Source organism: Erpetoichthys calabaricus, chromosome 1, assembly GCF_900747795.2.
Source record: "Erpetoichthys calabaricus chromosome 1, fErpCal1.3, whole genome shotgun sequence".
Classification (NCBI taxonomy): Eukaryota; Metazoa; Chordata; class Cladistia; order Polypteriformes; family Polypteridae; genus Erpetoichthys; species Erpetoichthys calabaricus.
The window spans coordinates 272,801,281-272,823,832 of record NC_041394.2 but is presented as its reverse complement, the minus strand read 5'-3'; the positions used below and the strand labels follow the sequence as shown (position 1 = coordinate 272,823,832).

The following is a 22,552-nucleotide window of genomic DNA, read 5'->3' as shown; positions in this document are numbered from 1 at the left end:
CTTTCTGCATCCCAACTCTTCTGGCTCTAGTATCTATAACTGCATGCTGTTCAATTAGTAATAAGCTGCTTGAGCGTGTCCACCTTTCCTTTTCTTTTTTTCTCCCTTACTACTCTTTGCACTCTTTTTTCCCCAATCTTATTGTATTTCTGTTTAAATTGCAGTCTCAGGCTATAATACAAAATAATAATACAAATAATACAAAACAAGTGCAGTTACTTTTTTTGACATGGAATTATTCATTACTTTCTCTTTCTCTGCTCTGGCATCATCAAAGAAATCTTTTTGTGCATGTTAGATTAACTACTAGCATTTCTTGCAGAATCAGAGTTACATATTTTGTTTCTAAACCGCCTAATTTCATTTGGAAGTCACACACCAGTTGCTTAAAAAATGCAAATGCTAAATTCTAATTATCTTGACACAGAACATAAATGTTGATATGAAATCAAAATCTATTTGTTACAGAATATTGAATAATAGCCTAACACTAAGAGACAGAAAGAAATTGAAAGTGAAAAGGAAGAATACTTAAAACCCAAGAAATAGTCAGGGAATGGACTATCTTGGAAGGACACTGGGGAAAGAATTTTTTCTGGTTTTGTCAATGGCTTAGATGCACTTACATTTACCTACTTCTGCCTAACAGAAGATGAACAGAATGCAAAGAAATACCATTATTTACAGTCAAGAAGGCTCTGTTTAAGTATGGTCTTAAAACTCTTATTTTTTTCTCCTGTTCAAACTTGTTTCTCTAAATTGTACTGTATCTTTCTATGTGGAGGCAAGCTTCAAAACAACATGATATGAATGTTCAAGGCTAATGGTGTTTGCCTAGTCTAGTGAAGACATGCTACTTGGGATAATAATAATGGCAAGCAGCAGAGTATATCGTACAGCTATGGCGCTTTATTCATTTTAAAGGGCCTCAAAAATACAGAGAGATCCATAACTAGATTGCTGATTTTTTCTCAGTAGGCCATTAATAATAATAATAAAAAATTAAATAATAAAGACACAATGTTTGCTGCAGTATGCAAGCCAAAGATGGAAGTTTTACTCTGCTTGGTAACCATAATGAAAAAAGGACTTCTATTGGCATCATTTCACTTGTGGAGAATTAATTCTTAATCCTTCTGGGCTGTAATCCATTTTATATAACATTTAATTTCAATTTTCTCTACTAAGCTGAAGTCTGAACACTTTTAATCTCTCAAATAGACTTTAATAATATTATGAGACTTTAGCATTACTGGTACATTGAAACAAAGAGAAAAGTATAAAGTTTTGCTTAGTAATGTAGAATAGAGGGAGAAAAACATTGAACAGTTTTTTTTCCTTCCTAAAAAGTGCATCCTGAACCAATCATGTCACTAACTGGGCACAGAATACTCATTTGGAATATACAATCAAGATGAAGTACTAAACAGCTAAAAAGACAAGTCTGATGAACAGTCTGCTTGTTAACATAACAGCAGTTTTGTTACAAATCATTAAAAAAGGATTCAGTATTTCAGTTTCTGTTTATCCTTACCCAAAATAATTCAAGAGTTGTTATACATTTACAGTACAACCCTCTCACTCACTCCCATATAAAAGCTTTCCACTCTCTTTCTACTAATGTGACACTACTCCTCCCTGAGAGAAGCAGCTTACAGAATGCAATCTATGTGACCTTTTTTGAAACCGATTTCAGCAGCAGATCTTATACTTATGCTGCATGAACTTATATTTTGTAGAGTATGTCTAACCTATACAATCCTGTTAATTTAATTCAGAACATCTTTTTTTTTCCTCTGCAGCACAGTCACAAAGGTGAATTTTTAAAAATGTAAGAATGGTATACAGAAATGCTTTGCTCTGAGACCTCCTGTATTTTTATAAGGGTGTGGCTATCCAGCTTGCTGTTCTTGTACTTAAACATGCATATGATAGCATGTGAGTTAATGAACTACAAGGCATACAAATGAAAAATGAGGTTTCACATTCCACCTAGCAGCCATTGTGAATATTTTAGACACTACATGAAACTGTGACTAAGTCTACAGGAATCATTTTGCTAAAAAAGGTGAAGACAAATACATACACAGACAAACAACTTGTTAAATTATGTTCAGGGTTCCCCAAAAAGATGTAAATGTCTATTTGGCTGCATATGGACATTTCAAATATAGAAATGAGCATATACCCTAAAATTTTAATAGGTCATTAATTCTAACAAAAAGACACAAGCACAATTAGTTTCAGTGACAAAACTGGTTTAAAGACATTGTGAAAGACATATGAGGGTAGGTTTAGAGAACAGAATAGATTAAAATAGAGAACATTCTCCAATGCTCTGTTACAAAATTTGTTGCGACACTCCTGGCATTGCTTCTCAAGTAACAAAATAATAAAACAGTACAATTTGCCTATATTTAGACTAATGTAATTATTAACAATGCCATACTATTGTTTTGCAATGTAACCTCTACTATTTAAGCCTTTCTTGTTTATACTTCTCTATACAGTAATCCCTCGCTATATCGCGCTTCGCCTTTCGCGGCTTCACTCCATTGCGGATTTTATATGTAAGCATATTTAAATATATATCGTGGATTTTTTGCTGGTTCGTGGATTTCTGCGGACAATGGGTCTTTTAATTTCTGGTACATGCTTCCTCAGTTGGTTTGCCCAGTTGATTTCATACAAGGGACGCTATTGGCAGATGGCTGAGAAGCTACCCAACTTACTTTTCTCTCTCTCTCTCTCTCTTGCGCTGACTTTCTCTGATCCGGACGTAGGGGGATTGAGCAGGGGGGCTGTTTGCACACCTAGACGATATGGACGCTCGTCTAAAAATGCTGAAAGATTATCTTCACGTTGCTACCTTCTGTGCAGCTGCTTCCTGAAGCGACATGCTGCACGGTGCTTCGCATACTTAAAAGCTCGAAGGGCACGTATTGATTTTTGATTGAAAAACAAACTCTGTCTCTCTCTCTGCTCCTGACGGAGGGGCTGTGAGCTGCCGCCTTCAACAGCTTTGTGCCGCGGTGCTTCGCATACTTAAAAGCCAAACAGCCCTATTGATTTGTTTGCTTTTCTCTATCTCTCTGACAGTCACTGCTCCTGACGCGCACTCCTTTGAAGAGGAAGATATGTTTGCATTCTTTTAATTGTGTGACGGAACTGTCATCTCTGTCTTGTCATGTAGCACAGTTTAAACTTTTGAAAAAAAGAGACAAATGTTTGTTTGCAGTGTTTGAATAACATTCCTGTCTCTCTACAACCTCCTGTGTTTCTGCGCAAATCTGTGACTCAAGCATGACAATATAAAAATAACCATATAAACGTATGGTTTCTACTTCGCGGATTTTCTTATTTCGCGGGTGGCTCTGGAACGCAACCCCCGCGATGGAGGAGGGATTACTGTATACAGTAATCCCTCACTTAACACGGGAGATAGATTCCAAGGCTGACCGCGATAACTGAATTTCCGCGAAGTAGGGACACCATATTTATTTAATTATTTAACGTGTATTTGGATGTTTTTAAACCCTCCCTGTATTGTTTACAACCCACCCTTTACTCTATTAATAACAGGGACAACTGCTAAGCAATATGAAATCGGTAGATAAGTTTACACTTACTGTATAGCGAAGTACACGTAGCTATATATGACGTGATGATGGTGATGAATATGCTGCGCAGTAAAAATGATGACGATGAAGGTGATAATCCCCTGAATGTAGTAGCAAGAGCACGTTATGCTGAATGAGTGAGATGAGACATCCTGGTTAATGCAGCACTTCGTCGCTGAGCCAATCAGCAGCACACAGGAACTTAACTGCGTGCTCTGATTGGGTAGCTTCTCAGCCATCCGCCAATAGCATCTCTTGTATGAAATCAACTGGGCAAACCAACTGAGGAAGCAAATACCACAAGTAAAAAGACCCATTGTCCGCAGAAACCCGCGAAGCAGCGAAAAATCCGCGTTATATATTTAGATATGCTTACATATAAAATCCGCGAAGTCGTGAATCCGCGAAAAGTGAACCGCGAAGTAGCGAGGGATTACTGTACACCATAGCAATGATTGTGATTCATGTGTAATTAGAGAAAACAAAGATTTAAAAAGTCCATACTAAGGATGTTCACTGCGCTGGGGAAGTAAAATAAATCAGGATATCATACTCCAAATAAGCTACATTGGCCAAATTGACATTTCTTATTTGTAAATTCCATACATAATATATTATGTACACTAATAGTTTAAACTGTCAATTATGCAGGGGTTCATTCTTGAAACCAGCTGAGCAATGTAGATAAAAATTTCCCTTTCCCCAGCAAAAGTTTCCACTTCACCATTAAGGACCGCGTGACAAAAAAAATTCTGTTGTACACGTAGTCCGCCCTGTTTTAAATTCTTAGCATTAAATGGATTTTCTTCATTCAGTTAGAACTACAAAAATAAACATACAATACATGCAACGTATTATGTATACATTGTTCTTTACTTTGCTATATAGTGGAGTCTTATTAGCACTGTCGCTATTAACGAAAGGAAATGTTTATAAATGTGCTGTGCATTAACTATGGTAAAGATTTCATAGCCTAAGGTTGGGATTTGAAAACAATTCATTCAGAACAAATAAAGCATTTTCAAAATGCGGTCATAAACAGCCAAAGTAATTTGTTGTAGTAGTCAGAAAGTGTTAATAAATAGTACAAATACATTAACTGAATAATTTGTTAGGCAATACTGAACATAGAATTAGCTGTTAAAACACAATGCAATTCAATATTAAACTCTGAACTATACAATATTTAACAGAAGTACATGAAAGCCTGCAGTAAAGGACCTGTATATTAACACCGGCACTCAAAGGCAGCAGAGTAAGTGCACTTTACCTTTTCTGGTTCATCATAAGCTCTCTGTGAAGATCTTGGTGATTCCTAGAGGTTTTCACAGGGTTAATAAGCTTTTTTGGTTTGATTAACTCATCGCAATCATCAATATAGTCTGGTTCTGCCATTATGCTTCTCAGAGATGGTATTAGGTCTTCAGGTATCTCGGCCCTCTCAGTGCTTTTATCTGAAAAACAACAGGAGATTTACTTAAAAATTAAATAAAAACATTTTTAAATCTCTTCAACTTTAGCCAGAAATTAGTAAAGTTTTTATTTTTATAAAGAGAGACAAAAAATAGTTAATATGACAATACAATCTTTAAACACTTTCTTTTACACAGAAAAGATGCATTAAATACAAACTAACTCATTGCTACAGAATCAAAACCAGAAGGCACTGTGCCTTCATTTTGTTTAGCGTTTTTTTTATCTATATAAATAAGATCACTGGCAGTTCCAGACTGGCACTGTGTGCATGCAAATGTGTATATGTCTATGAGTAAGCCCTGTGATGGACAGGTACCCTGTACAGAAGTGTCTCCTGTCATACCATGCCCAGTACAATGCTGCAGGCATAGGTTCTACTCCCACGACCCTGATTTACATTAAGTGGGTTGGCGAATATGTGAATTATCATGTTTTCAAGCTGTGTAACACCTGAACAAAGTTGCTTTCAGCTTTCGAGATCATCTGGGGACATACTTGTCACAACTGAAGAACAGAAAACAATATAAGTCGCACATGATAAAACAAAAAATAATTCCCTAATTATCCCAACTAAAGAGGTTACAAGAGAAGGTAACTTATCTTGCTTAATCAATAGAGGACCATGAAACCTTTAATGTTGCTTACAGACCTTTACAATGCCTTTAAAACAACATTATTTCATTCAAATGACTATTGGTTTTACTTTTCATTCAGGTTTAAAATATATATTTTTGGGTATGTTGTCATGATTAGCTATTACTTTGGGAGTAATTTTTTTCCATACAATCTGCCATGTACTGTTTTTATACAAAACAACTTACATAATTAACAAGAATGTAAACATTTTGATGTCCACACCTGGAGCACAAGCATGTTAAGTGATTCCAGTCGGACTGTACAATGAACCAGCTTATCAACACAAATAATCCATTAAAGAGACTGCCGGGACAACAATTAGCCAACAACGTTGACTTAAAATTCTCAGACTTGATGATTTAAAACTAGATCATATTTGAATATTTATATTTTAGTAACACACCTCTAAGTTTCAAAGCACTTTAAAACTGTGCTGCAAATCGCTGCTTGCACCCTTAAAATTACAGAAGTTATCTAAACCCCATAAACTCAAATTTTTTTTTAGGCACAGTATTTTTTTATTAAATTACATGACTCCTTGTACAATTAAAAAAATTGCAAAACCCTGATTTACCAATTCAAAACAAAATCATTAGATTTTTATCAGCATCTATTGGTACAGCAATAAATGCCCAATCACTTAATCTAAAACAGAAAAATCAGAATTAGAAGAAAATAAAACAATTAAAACCAGACAGGTAATACATCTTAAATCCTTCCAGAGATCTAGTTGAAGAAAGAGCTAAAGGTCATTTAACTGTAAACAACACAAATGCACTATGTTGTAAATGACTTCCCACAAGCAAGATTAAAACAACACAATATAATTGTAAAATGTAAATGTTGGTTGTCGATTAATGTATTTAATTACTTTTCTTTGATTTATTAAATAAAACAAACATATACTGTAAATAAAAGCCTTTACTGAAGCAAAAGTAATATAAGACTGAAATCTACTGTGAGCTTGTTTGGCACATCTTTGACACATAATTGCTTTTCTAGCAAATAATTAGCAGGTTTCGCTGAAATGGAGCAAATTCAACTCACCAGGAAGCAAAGGAAACACTCTGAACGGAAGCATTGTTTCCATGTCTTAGTATCTGCTTGACCACAGTCAAACAAAAGCTTCTCTTGCGTTTATATACTGTACATCAAATCCAGATGCTCCAGACCAGTTTTTTCCTTGTGTGGCTGACCTCTCATAAATCGGCACAAAGGAAATGCTTTACTACAGTCCCAAAGCTGTTTTGTTATCTAACGAGTGCCCTCCTCAGCAATGCCCACCCCACAAGCACTGGCTAATCTTTACACAACACTTGGACTAATGCCCTCCAGACATGCCATTATATGCAGCAGATGGCAGCTGTGGAGTTTATTCCGATTTCGGGAATAATCCTCTAAATGACATAAAAGACTGCAAAATCCTCATCACTAGGCTTTCATAAAATTGGACATTGGGTGATAAAAAAAAAAGTTCAGCACTTCTCACTGTAAATAGTGCAGTCACTGTTAATAATTGGTGAGAATGATAAATATGGTATAACGTGTCAAATTACTGAACAGGAGCAGTTTCAGAAATCTTTCTGTTATTGCAAGACAGTAGTAAATACATTATTAGATCTCACTGCTCAAATCCTATAACTTTGCTTTACATTTTCAGATATTACGTAAGCAGGATAGACCTAAAAGGGCATGGTAGCATTTAATGTTCCAGAATATTGTTACAGGACTGTTGATCAATCAGCTACTATGATCAGCTACTATGATAAAAAAAATATAATTTCAAGTTACATTTCAGTTTAACTTCTGCTACTAAACCACAAGAATTATGCCCCCATAATGTTTTTGAGCAACACCAAGCAAATTAACACCTTTGTCTGGCATTTAAAAAATGGCAAGAGACAAAGAGTAACTGCTACCCCAGTTAAGGTTAAGAAACACACACACTCTAACACACAAAAAATAACATGCACAACTTTATACAGAACTTTAAAAAGGTATTATTATTATATTATCTACAGTTTTTACAAGAACATGCCAAATGAACCTGAAGAGGAAATGGGCTTTGTCAGTTAACGCATATTTTCCACATTACAAGAGTTTCACACTTCCAGCCATGCGTGTACACATACACAAACACACACACGCACACAGTATTTGACTTGCTGCCAAATCTTAAAATTGTTCTCCAGTTTCAAAAAATGTATAATCTTTTCATTTATGCTATTTTGCAAACCACCTATTTGTCTCAAAAAGTACAGGGCAGACTTTTTAAAAGCCACACTTATACTTTGTTAAAGGAACAAGAATACCTGCATAAGCAAACATCTGTAATGGAAGTAGAAAAGCATGTGAGAAAAACCGGTTTCAAATACTGAACCTCACTTCCAGGAAGGCAACTCACATTGGGACAATTTATAGTCACCAAATACCCAATAGGTACATTTTCTTCTAAAACTGGAATATCTGGAGAAATCCTCATGCAGACATGTGAAAAATGTGACATGGTTTAAAAAATGAAAACCTGATGTCACTAAAGTCATTACTTGTTTACTTAAGTCCTCCACCCTTTTCTTGTACCATTCCAAGTTTCTACTTTGCCTACGTGTTGTAATAACCTTAACTGGCTTAAACAGAAATCATGTGTAACTAACAGGCGACTTTATTGTGCACATTTTTAAAATCAGGTTGGGCAGCATTGTAAGCACTTGAAGGGACAAAAAGCAAGAGGTAGATATTAACATCAAGGGAGCAAAAATAGAAGGCAGTAAATGAATTACACCTCACCTGATCGATCATGTTATTTTGCTCTCAAAGCATACATAAATCCATTTCTAAAATAACTCCGTAATGGGATAAAAGTGACAACAACAAGAGACTATTTGTGTACGTTTTGGCTATTATGAGGTAAATAATAAGCAAGATTTCCGCAATCGCACACTGAAATTCTCCTGCCTTTAACACAAAGCCCTTTAATAAATGACTTCAGCTGGTCTTCTTTTTCGCATGTGTGAATACGGTGCTGTATTATCACCACATGAAAAGTTTTAACACACATTTTCCCCCAAGTATTATTGCGCCTTATAGGGCATCTCTTGTAACTTTTGACTTTCATTCGGTACTACTGTGTGTGTAGATGTGAAAGCTGGTACCATGGCAGTTCCAAGATTACAATATTGACTTAGTACTGAAATATCGGTTCATGTGACATCTCTAATTGCGTGTATTATTTTATATATTTAGTGTATTCACTAAATAGTATCATCTCCAGACAGAAGAGCAGCTTCAGCGACAGACTGCTGTCAATGTCCTGCTCCACTGACAGATTGAGGAGATCGTTCCTCCCCCAAACTATGCGACTCTTCAATTCCACCCAGGGGGGTAAACGTTAACATTTAACATTATACAAAGTTATTGTCTGTTTTTCACCTGCATTATTATCATTCTTTAATTTAATATTATTTATTGTATCAGTATGCTGCTGCTGGAGAATGTGAATTTCCCATTGGGATTAATAAAGTATCTATCTATCTATCTATCTTCTACCACCAAGCTGTCCCCCAAACTCCTCTTCTTTGAAGGTTGCGTATATAAGACCACTCTACAATAGTTTTACTGTTGTGGAGTGGTTATACCCCTAAATATGGATATATTGAAATGTTCTCTCTTAGTGGATAACTATTGACCTATATGTATTTCTGTATTTTACTTCAGTGCTCAGTGTACAACCTACTAAGTAGTTGTCTACACTCAATGTATTATTGCCTTCAAAACATGTTACTATAAGTGTATTCTAAAGAAGGTTTTTAAGTAGATCCTGGCACTTGTTGCCCTAACAGTGAAAGAAGCCTGATCAATTAAGACAAATAAACACAATTCTGGCAATATCAATATATTATAATTTATCCCACTGAAGCTAATGCTATGCAGAGCACAAGCAACAGACTGCCTGCAAATAAATGTCACTGTACTTTGGTTGTAAATATGTTTGATCAGAATTTTATGAGAAACCTCACTAAGATAATAGATTAATTAGCATGCATATACTATTTATATATATACACTGAATGGACACCTTACAAACAAATCAATAAGTTGCACCAACATGTTTAGTTATTTAAGTAACTAATAGCTTTCTACTTTTGTCTTTACTGACTGCCAAGGTCTAATTTAAATATACTCGTGGTAAAAACACGATTTATCTCATACATTCTTCCTAGAATAGATAACTTATTCAGTTAAAACAGCTAAGTAAGTACAGTACTGTATATGGTAAGGTTAAACTATTTTCTAATTCTAATTCAGAGCTACATAAGGTGATCTTTGCTGCTTTGATTTTAAAAGAATTCTGCTACATGCCTGAATGACGACAACATAACTTAACTACTGTCACATACGTGTGCATGGGAGGCAGCTAAAGGGCTTGAATATGGGCAATTCCGAATCAGACCGGGATGTGGCAGAGAGCACGGACTCTTTTTCTCCCTTGCCTGTGTAGACCATTCACGGGAGATCCCGCCTGGCTCTATTGATGTCAATTCCGGGTCCAAGCCTATGGAAGAAGACCTTGCCGGCTCCGGCCCCTATGATGTCACATCCGGGCACAAGCCTATGGTTGAAGACCCTTATGAGCTGGACCCCTTTGACCTCACTTCCTGTCTTCCCCTTTATAAGCCTCCACCTTTTCCCTATTCCCTCAGTTCTGTGCACATCAGTGCTGTTGATACTTTTGCAACTTCGCAGCCAGGATACCAAATATACGGGTGGCTGCCCAAAACCTTGTTATGACTCAGAGTGGAGTTTGTGACACTACATAAAAATTAATGTCACAACTTCTGGCTCTTGATTCACCATACAATGTTAGAATAAGCAGAAGCCATTAGGCTTCCCAAATAGCGCTTTCATGTTTTTCCATCAGCTTTATTTTAGTCCTATATTATATATAAGAAAAACAATAGGGGCTGTTTGGCAAAATTAAAAAAAGAAATAAATAAAAATTGCAGCTAATATTTATATATATATATATATGAATATTAGCTACAATTTTTATTTATTTATTTTTTTTTATTTTGCCAAACAGCCCCTATTGTTTTTCTTCTAGAGAAATACTGGTAGAGTGTTAAAACCTTAAACTGGAAGATAACCAAGCTCAGCACCTTGTTAAAAAGCTTTCATTTAATCCTGTCTTTAATTAATAAGGATCTGATAGGACTTCACATACAGCCGAACTGATGACAAATTTGTCTCATTAGCTAAAATCTCTGGGAGTGCCACGGAATATGTTCTACATGTTCAAAAAATGTATTAATGTCGAAAGGTCATGTGGATTTTACTTGAACAGATTACTCAGCTAAGAAACAGTTTCCTTCAGAGCAACAAGTTATCCAGAGACTTCATCTGTTTTGGCATGCACTTGACCAATATTTAATTAACAATGTTGTTGAAGAATTCTAAAAATCCCTAGAGAAGACTGCTGACTTGAGAATTTTGTTAACTTTGTATTTTCAAAAACTCCAAAGTGCTTGTCCCTTATTTACTGAGAACCAGCAGATCCACACCCTCACTTCTTTCTCCCACAGATTTTATTCATTATTTGATAAAGTGCTGCTAAGCCCTATTCCCTATGTAGGCTAATTAGTTAGTTAGTTCCTTAAAGGAAATACAGCACTAAATCATTCCAATACATTATAGTTAAGAAAACCCTGAGACTGGCCTATCAAACATAGTTGAAGTTGAGGAAGTATTGACATTTTTCTATAGGTGTGTTATTAAAATTATTTCTTCATCTACACATGTTACTGGCAAGGACAAGATGAAGCTAGACAGCTTGGTGTGCAGTCTACGATCTGTTATAAAATCACAGGTTGCCTCCTGCCCACTGTCTATTCACTAGGTTTTGCAGATTAAAATGAAAAAAAAAAATTCTCCAGACTTGTTGCACTCTGACCCATCTCTGCTCATTCTTCTTATATCTGTTAAATACTTCAGATCAACAAAACCAAGACAACCAGATTTCATTATAGATCTTATCCACAAGCTACGAACTGCAGGAATATAATGCATACAGTAGGTCTAACTGTTGTTCTTGTGTGTTTTCTTATGTGCTTGTGCCTTGTTTTGATCTTTTAGTGTATTTGTAGAAGTGTTATCAAATTAAATACTATGTAACGGGCAGGGCGGCAAATATGTACTGACTAATTTTTCCTTCCTGTAAAAATGTAAAAAAAAAAAAAAAGAAAAAATGGCACGATGTAAATACAGTATGTCTGAAGACAACATGTAATCCTAATGCTAACAAGCCAGTGTGATATAGATGTCACATGACTAAGACATCATTGTGATTCTGATTTGGAGAAGGACTCCACTCACCCAATCATTAAAATGCTGCAATATCTAGATTTACAAAACCAAATGTGAGGTTAATCCCTTCAATTAATTAAATGTTATTCTTTCTGAAATCTTAAATAAAGGGAATACATTTTAACAGTAACATTTTGCAGGATTTGAATCTTTGTTATGTCAAAATGGGGGTAAAAATCCTTATAATTCACTTAAATATTGTTTTTTGAAGAAACTGATTTAATCATGCTTCAGATGGATGTCTGATTTGGAAAGAGAAATGTTTGAAAAAATGAAGCAAGATCAGTATTAAATCCTATTCAATATCCCATTTTTCATAAATAAGAAATGTATAATAATTTGTAGCATCACAGAAGTAAGCACAAGTTCTGAAGGGAACACAGTTAAACATGTCACATTTCTGCATTCTATTAACAGATTCCCATTTATCTTGCAAATTGGTTCTGCCAGCATTTCCAGTTTAAACCTCATACCTATATAGAGTCTTACATTCTCCTAGTGTCTATGGGTTTTCTCTAGTTACTCTGGTTTCCTCTCACATCCCATACATTTGCAAGTGAGGTTAACTGGCAAGTGTATATTGGCCTCATGTGAGCATATACTGTACATTAATGGGCCAGAGGCAGTTAGGACAGGATCAAGTCTTGTAATGTTAAACTGGATATGAGAATATTATACAATTTATCAGGTTAAAAAAATAATAAAATAATGTGTGTAACGTCTGTAAAATGTTTGTACACCTTCCAGCAGGTTGATTCTTAAGGCTTCAAAACTTAATTGACTTAAACCAGGAGAAAACAGATTCAGGAATTAATAAATATTCTGATACTTCTAAACCTTTTAGAATGTTGCAGCTATTCTCAACACCAATGAACTCCTCAAAACAGCTGACTTGACATTCTACGATAAAAATAGTTCACTTACAATCTAAGTATTCCCATCAATACCATACAAAATTCACAAATCAAGGTGTGCTGTGGCCAATGAGAACCTTATGAACTTATGTACTAATTTTAAGGACTGTAGCAGAGATCTTGTATATTTATCAGTAGAACCACTACACAAAGCAGAAGGTTAGAACACAACAAGCAGGGATTGGCCCAAATAACAGGTACTCATGAAGACATGGCAAGAAAACCAAGAAAACCCCCAGTATGACCTGCTAATAAACTGGTCAGGTTTGCAGATCATATTTCTCTGCAAAGGACCTCCAGAAAGAGTCAGCTGAGTAGAACAGTGGTCCAGCATTGCTCACGGAAAAAATATTTGACATGAGATCAAAATGAAACCTCTTATGCAGCTTGGCACAAAAGCCAAAGTGTGAAGTATGCTAAACAATACTTAGAAAAGCCAAATGCTTTTGGGAGCAATTTATTCATGGTCTGAAGAAACAAAAACCCAGCCACAGGGGATACACAAACCAGTGTGTTTCTTTGTGCCGGTCCCAAGCCTGGATAAATGGGGAGGGTTACATCAGGAAGGGCATCCGGTGTAAAATTTTACCAAATCAATATGTGGACAACAATACAAATTTCTATACCGGATCAGTCGAGCCCCAGGTTAACAATGAAGGCCACCAGTACTGTTAGCCAACAGGGTGCTGACGGAAATTGGGCTACTGTTGGCCGAAGAAGAAGAAGGAGAAGAAGAGGGGGGAGAAGTGTCTGGAGGCAGGAGGAGAGGAGGAAAGTAAAGAGAGTGGAACTGAGGGTAGGAAATTTGAATGTTGGCAGTATGACTGGAGAGGGAAGAGAGTTAGCAGATATGATGGAGAGAGGGAAGGTTGATATATTGTGCGTACAAGAGACTAAATGGAAGGGGAATAAGGCCAGGTGGATCGGAGGTGGATTCAAATTGTCCTATCATGGTGTGGATGGGAGGAGAAATGGGGTTGGAGTTATTCTGAAGGAACAGTAGGTCAAGAGTGTTTTGGAGGTGAAAAGAGTGTCAGGCAGAGTAATGATTATGAAGCTGGAAATTGGAGGTGTGATGATGAATGTTGTTAGTGCATATGCACCGCAAGTTGGGTGTGCAATGGGTTAGAAAGATTTTTGGAGTGAGCTGGATGAAGTGATGAACAGTATACCCAAGGGACTGGAAGTGGTGATTACAGCGGATTTCAATGGGCATGTTGGTGAAGGGAACAGTGGAGACGAGGAGGTGATGGGTAGGTATGGTGTCAAGGAGAGGAATGAAGAAGGTCAGAGGATAGTGGATTTTGCCAAAAGGATGGACATGGCTGTGGTGAATACGTATTTTAAGAAGAGGGAGGAACATAGGGTTACGTACAAGAGTGGAGGAAGATGCACACAGGTAGATTACATCCTATGCAGAAGAGTTGATCTGAAGGAGATTGAAGACTGCAAAGTGGTGGCAGGGGAAAGTGTAGTTAAGCAGCATAGGATGGTGGTCTGTAGGATGACGTTGGAGATCAAGAAGAGGAAGAGAGTGAGGGCAGAGCCAAGGATCAAATGGTGGAAGTTGAAAAAGGAAGACTACAAGGTTGAGTTTAGGGAGAAGGTGAGACAGGCACTGAGTGGCAGTGAAGAGTTACAAGACAGCTGGGAAACTACAGCAGATGTAGTAAGGGTGACAGCAAGAAAGGTGCTTGGCGTGACATCTGGAAAGAGGAAGGAGGAAAAGGAAACCTGGTGGTGGAATGAGGAAATACAGGAGAGTACACAGAGGAAGAGGATGGCAAAGAAGAAGTGGGATAGCCAGAGAGATGCAGAAAGTAGACAAGAGTACAAGGAGATAAGGCGCAAGGGTGAAGAGAGGTGGTGAAGGCTAAAGAAAAGGTGTATGATGAGTTGTATGAGAGGTTGGACACTAAGGAGGGAGAAAAGGACCTGTACCGATTTGCTAGACATAGGGACCGAGCTGGGAACGATGTGCAGCAGGTTAGGGTGATAAAGGATAAAGATGGAAAACGTACTCACAAGCAAGGAGAGTATGTTGAGCAGATGGAAAGAGTACTTTGAGAGGCTGATGAATGAAGAGAACGAGAGAGAGAAGAGGTTGGATGATGTGGAGATAGCGAATCAGGAAGTGCAATGGATTAGCAAGGAGGAAGTAAGGACAGCTATGAAGAGGATGAAATATAGAAAGGTCGTTGGTCCAGATGTCACACCTATTGAAGCATGGAGGTGTTTAGGAGAGATGGCAATGAAGTTTTTAACCAGATTGTTTAATGGAATCTTGGAAAGTGAGAGGATGCCTGAGGAGTGGAGAAGAATTGTACTGGTGCTGGTATTTAAGAATAAGGGGGATGTGCAGGACTGGGAAAGAGTAGTGGAAGCTAGGTTAAGAAGTGAGGTGATGATTAGTGAGCAGCAGTATGGTTTCATGCCAAGAAAGAGCACCACAGATTCAATGTTTGCTCTGAGGATGTTGATGGAGAAGTTTAGAGAAGGCCAGAAGCAGTTGCATTGCATCTTTGTGGACCTAGAGAAAGCATATGACAGGTTGCTTTGAGAGGAGCTGTGGTATTACATGAGGAAGTCGGGAGTGGCAGAGAAGTACGTAAGAGTTGTACAGGATATGTACGAGGGAAGTGTGACAGTGGTGAGGTCTGCGGTAGAAGTGACGAATGCATTCAAGTTGTAGGTGGGATTACATCAGGGATCGGCTCTGACCCCTTTCTTATTTGCAATGGTGATGGACAGGTTGATAGACGAGATTAGACAGGAATCCCCGTGGACTATGATGTTTGCTGATGACACTGATCTGTAGCGACAGTAGGTCGCAGGTTGATAAGACCCTGGAGAGGTGGAGATATGTTCTAGAGAGAAGAGGAATGAAGGTCAGTAGGAACAAGACAGAATACATGTGTGTAAATGAGAGGGAGGTCAGTGGAATGGCGAGGATGCAGGCAGTAGAGTTGGCGAAGATGGATGAGTTTAAATACTTGGGATCAACAGTATAGAGTAATGGGGATTGTGGAAGAAAGGTGAAAAAGAGAGTGCAGGCAGGGTGGAATGGGTGGAGAAGAGTGTCAGGAGTAATTTGTGACAGACGGGTATCAGAAAGAGTGAAAGGGAAGGTCTACAGGACAGTGGTGAGACCAGTTATGTTATATGGGTTGGAGACGGTGGCACTGACCAGAAAGCAGGAGACAGAGCTGGAGGTAGCAGAGTTAAAGATGATAAGATTTGCACTGGGTGTGACAAGGATGGATAGGATTAGAAATGAGTACATTAGAGGGTCAGCTCAAGCTGGACGGTTGGGAGACAAAGTCAGAGAGGCGAGATTGCATTGGTTTGGACATGTGCAGAGGAGAGATGCTGGGTATATTGGGAGAAGAATACTAAGGATAGAGCTGTCAGGGAAGAGGAAAAGAGGAAGTCCTAAGCGAAGGTTTATGGATGTGGTGAGAGAGGACATGCAGGTGATGGGTGTAACAGAGCAAGATGCAGAGGACAGAAAGATATGAAAGAAGATGATCCGCTGTGGCAACCCCTAATGGGAGCAGCCGAAAGAAGAAGAAGAAGGACTGAAGAAACAAAGATTTACCTTATGAGTAAAAATATGAAAAGATGCACTTGGAGGAAAACACAGGTAAAGCCTACAGGAAACAACAGTTACGCACTGGGATGTACCAATTATGCATTTAATTTATATGACACCCTGTGGCAAAAGAAATATTTTGTAGGTGTAAGGAAAAATGAATTAAATTAAATATCAACAAATCTTTGAATCAGGTGTCCTAGAATAATAAAACAAAGCTGAAGAGAGACTGAATATTTCAATAAGACAACAGTCCAAAAGGAAATGTTACTGATTGATGGGTATCCACACTTCTCTACTTGTCACATTCCTTGTTCAATTTAAAACAGTTAAATTCAGTAAAAAAATAATAATTGGTGTTAAAATGTGAAAATGTCACTATATGCTTAAGAAGCTTGTACCTTGCACTGGTTATGTTAACACCTTTTACTTAAAGATTCCGTAAAATAGGAATTTTGAGTGGGATGCCCAAATCAATCATGTCAATGGTTCTAGTTGAATCATTTCTCTTTGTAGTCTTTCTTTCTATAACCAAGAATGGTAATAACAGATTCAGTTCCATTCATTTCACTCATTGTCATGTACCTACCTGTTACTGGTATTTAGACATATTTCTCCCGGTTATTAAACAAGCTCAAGCTGTGTATAAGCGTCAGTTTAGCAGGGTTACCAGATGGTGCAATAAAATAAGATAACATTGGCACAAATCATTTCCTGCATACAGGTTAATCAAAACTGAAAACTGCTTCAGTAGACAATAAAAGCAACTTGTTTTCTCTATGATGTGCTAAAACAATCTACATCTCTGACCCACTGTTAAAACTGGCAGCTATTGATAATAATACCACATATATGCAAAATGAAAAGTTATATTAAATAAAAAAAACAAAAAGAAAAGCTGTTAACATAGAAAATAGAAAAGGACATAAATGGCCTTCTCTTGGCACAAATGGAGTTACTGCCAAAATCAAACACAACCTTGTTTATGACAAACACACATATCCAGTATTACAACATATGCTGAAGTGAATGTGGAGTTTCTGAACAGTATACAGTATCTCTCTGCATTACATCATGTACTGACCTGGCATTTATAATAGAAGGAACTGGGAAGCTTAATGATACCCCAAACCTCACACCAGTTTTAATCAGAAAGGTGCATCAATCTTAGCACGCGGCATTACTATTTTAAAGACTTGACAAGGTGTCTTCCAGCACATGTGAAATCGGGAATTCACTTCTACCCAAGTCAACTAAAGTTTATAAAAGCATCTATTGTGATAACAATCCATCGACTTAAGTGTCAGACTTTACTGGTGAGCCTTAAATGCACGCTACATAGAAACAATGCGATTTTACTGGGAAAGAAAATCTGTTAAGGAAAATCACCTTTTTTTAAATTAGGTTTCCTATAGGTATCTGCAGAACTTTTATAACCTCCCCACAAAACAAAAACATTTAGCTAAGATGCTTTGTATGGAAATAAATTTCCTCTCAAATCAATTTTTGAAATATGTTTAAAACAGTCCTTTGGAGACGAGCTAACTAGATCTATTGCATTTACATAGCAATAGTTCCAATCAGATATTCACTATAATTATTGATCAGTCTTTGGCTGTGAGGTGGAGGATTCTTTGTTCACCTTTCCTTGTAAGGTTACTTCAACTGTGGAGTTTTGTAGCATGAACTACTTTTTGCGGGTCAAGCCAAAACGTCATTGGGATTAGAATATGTATGTTGAGTTGGGGCGCAGCACGGTGGCGCAGTGGTAGTGCTGCTGCATTACAGTAAGGAGACCCGGGTTCGCTTCCCGGGTCCTCCCTGCGTGGAGTTTGCATGTTCTCCCCGTGTCTGCGTGTGTTCCCTCCGGGTGCTCCGGTTTCCTCCCACAGTCTAAAGACATGCAGGTTAGGTGGATTGGCGATTCTAAATTGGCCCTAGTGTGTGCGTTTGTGTGTGTCCTGCAGTGGGTTGGCACCCTGCCCGAGATTGGTTCCTACCTTGTGCCCTGTGTTGGCTGGGATTGGCTCCAGCAGACCCCCGTGACCCTGTGTTCGGATTCAGCGGGTTGGAAAATGGATGGATGGATGTTGAGTTGGCCATTTCAAAAATCATGCACCCCATTTAAAAATTCTGATGTTGATGAAAAGTTGAAAAGGGGTAGAGACTATAAGATACAGAAAAACATAACACACTACTGTTTTGTTTTATTTTCTGTGCCACAAATGCCAAACACTGTGTTCAAACATTATTCTCAACTTCATTTTCTTAAAACCCCCTCCAGTGGGTCTGCTGAAAAATTAATCATTTTTACTTAAAAAGTAACCAAAAAGAGTATTTCACCAACTTCTCTTTCAGATTAGTTTTAAATAAAGTTACATTACATCACAAGGGGGAGATAAAAAATATGCTGATAGTTTTCATTATTACTTGCGTCTAACCTGCCTTTGATATTTTGTAAAGACAGCATTTTATCAAACTCACATTTGGCTTAGTGGCAGAGCTGCATGCGTAACTCCATTCTGAAAATTTATTTAAGGGCAAATCTTTTGGTTCTGGTACTGGTACCTACTAGATTTTTTGTTAGGAGCAGGGAAATGTGCAAAGAATGAAGGGGAACTTGGTTTTGCACTGACAATTTGCATTTCTCAAAGTTCCAAATCGACATTTTACTGTATATGATTAATGGAATCAAAGTTATATACATTATTTATATGAGAAAGGGTTAGGAAATTCTGTGTGTGAAAGTGTAGATAGACAGACAGTAAAAAAAAAAATTGAGGTTTTACTGGTTTATTTTAAAAGTTACAACATCTTCTTTCAAACATATGCCATAAGCTGAAGTGCATGTTCTCCCCATGTCTGCGTGGGTTTCCTCCAGGTGCTCCGGTTTCCTCCCACAGTCCAAAGACATGCAGGTTAGGTGCATTAGCGATCCTAAATTGTCCCTAGTGTGTGCTTGGTGTGTGTGTGTGTGTGTGTGTGTGTGTGTGCGTGTGTGTGTGTGTGTGCGCTCTGCGTTGGGCTGGTGCCCTGCCCTGGGATTTGTTCCTGCCTTGCGCCTTGTGTTGGCTGGGGTTGGCTCCAGCAGACCCCCGTGACCCTGTGGTAGGATATAGCGGGTTGGAGAATGACTGACTGACTGATATAAGTGGAGATCATGGCACACCTTTGCAAAGTGGCTTCCAGCATAAGGTAAACAAAACTAAAGAAATTCATCCAATATCACACTGTGCAAATTAAAGTACAAAAGATGTACCTGCCTTTTAGGTATAGTCATCCAACTCCCAATTTTACTTTGTCTCTCTTTCACCCCTCCAACTCCCTGGAGTGGCTGTTTGCTCTCTGGAGAGAAAATTAACTAACACATGCCACTTAGTCTGGCACCAGTCATTGCTTAATTAACAGGAAGCATTTCAAAAGTGTAAATTGAAAAAAAAAAATGCAAATCAGCATCTAGTCTTCTACAGCATACAACAAAATCTACTTTATTGTATCCACTCCCACCAAGATTTCAACTTTGGGTTTCTTACTACTTGGAACTGCATTTTTTACTATGCAACAATTTTAACTTACTATTTAATACAAACTACATTATCACCAGTGATTCTGCTTTGAGCATACTGTGATGCATAAAGTTCAATAAACATATGATCTTTTTGCCATCAACATTTGTTTAAATGATTATTTGGCTCCCACGAATGGCACATTAGATCATTTGGAAGATGTCATCATTAAGCATATTTAATGGTCTTTGGGACTCTTCAGCAAAAAGGTCAAAGTTAGGACAGCCAGCTTCAGAAACCATTAATGTGCGTCATCAATTAAATACATTTTATATATATTATATATATTAAAGGAACACTTTGAAAACACATCAGATCTTAATGGGGAATAAAATCATGCTGGATATCTATACTAATACGGACTGGGTAATGTGTTAGGAATGAAAGGATGCCACATCATTTGATGGAAATAAAAATTATCAATCTACAGAGGGCTGAATTTAAAGACATCCTCAAAATCAAAGGGAAAAAATGATGCGGCAGGCTAGTCCATTTTGCCAAAATTTCATTACAGCAACTCACAATCGTACTAAGTAGTTTGTATGGCCCCCACGTACTTGTATGCATGCCTGACAACATCGAGGCATGCTCCTAATGAAACAATGGATGGTGTCCTTCAAGATCTGGACCAGGGCATCACGGAGAACCTGGACAGTCTTAGGTGCATCGGATAGACCAAAACATAATGTACCAGAGGTGTTCTATTGGATTTAGGTGTGGGGAGCGTAGGGGCCAGTCAATGCTATCAATTCCTTCCTCCTCCAGGAACTGCCTGCATACTTTCACCACATGAGGCCCGGCATTGTTATGCACCACGAGGAACCCAGGACCCACTGCACCAGCCATAGGATCTGACAATGGGTCCAAGGATTTCATCCTGATAGCTAATGGCAGTCAAATTGCCGTTGCCTAGCCTGTAGAGTTCTGTTTGATCCTCCATGGATATGCCTCCCCAGACCATCACCATCACTGACCAAACTGGTCATGCTGAAAGATGTTACAGGCAGCATTACGTTCCCAACGGCTTCTCCAGACCTTTTCACGTCTGTCACACGTGCTCAGGGTGAACCTGCTCTCATCTGTGAAAAGCACAGGGCACCAGTGGTGGACCTGCCTATTCTGGTATTATATGGCAAATGCCAATCGAGCTCCACAATGCCGGGCAGTGAGCACAGGGCCCACTAGAGGATGTCGGACCCTCCAGCCACCCTCATGAAGTCTGTTTGATTGTTTGGTCAGATACATTCACACCAGTGGCCTGCTGGAGGTCATTTTGTAGGGCTCTGGCAGTGCTCACCCAGTTCCTCCTTTCCCAAAGGAGCAGATACCGGTCCTGCTGATAGGTTAATGACCTTCTACGGGCCTGCCCAGCTCTCCTAGAGTAACTGCCTGTCTCCTGGAATCTCCCTCCATGCCCTTGAGACTGTGCTGGGAGACACAGCAAACCTTCTTGCAATGGCACGTATTGATGTGCCATCCTGTGTGGATAGCGCTTTGTGTACTGAGAAAAACGCTATATAAATGTAATGAATTATTATTATTATTATCCTGGAGAAGTTGGAACTACCTGTGCAACCACTGTAGGGTCCAGGTATCGCCTCATGGTACTATTAGTGACACTGACTGTAGCCAAAAGGAAAACTAGTGAAAAACAGTCCGAAAAGATGAGGAGGGGAAAATGTCAGTGGCCTCCACCTGTTAAACCATTCCTGTTTTGGGGTTGGCTCATTGATGCCCCTTCTGTGCACCTGTTAATTTCATTGACACCAAAGCAGCTGAAACTGATTAACAACCCCCTCTGCTACTTAACTAACCAGATCAATATCCCAGAAGTTTCGCTGATTTGATGCTATACTGATTGAAAAGTGTTCCTTTAATATTTTTGAGCAGTATATATTATATCTATCTATCTATCTAATATATATATATATATATATATATATATATATATATATATATATATATATATATATATATATATCTATATCTATCTATCTATCTATATCTATATATATATCTATATATATATCTATATATATATATATATATATATATATATATATATATATATATACACATATATATATATATATATACATATATATATATATATATAGATATATAGATATATACATATATATATATATATATATATATATATATATCTATCTATCTATTTGTGTATATATATATATACATACATATACACACACACACACACACACACACACACACACACACACATACATACATACATACATTTACACACAGTATATACATACAAACACACATTATATTATATACAGTGGAACCTCGGTTTGCGAGTAACTTGGTTTACGAGTGTTTTGCAAGATGAGCCAAAATTTTTAATAAATTTTCACTTGATAA

The 22,552-nt window shown here is 37.7% G+C and overlaps 1 protein-coding gene across 3 annotated transcripts in view; it reads right to left on the bottom strand.

Moving 5' to 3' along the window:
- The window catches only part of fam107b (family with sequence similarity 107 member B), a 92,116-nt gene that overhangs the window by 28,825 nt on the left and 40,739 nt on the right, over positions 1-22,552 (bottom strand). For 2 of the 3 annotated variants that reach the window (XM_028815110.2, XM_028815104.2), the window contains exon 2: positions 4,891-5,074. In XM_028815110.2, coding sequence (XP_028670943.1) covers positions 4,891-5,015 — 125 coding nt within the window. In that variant the 5' untranslated portion in view covers positions 5,016-5,074. Of the gene's footprint in view, positions 1-4,890; positions 5,075-6,779; positions 6,957-22,552 lie in introns of those variants that run through there. The other variant, XM_028815101.2, reaches the window with a different exon arrangement.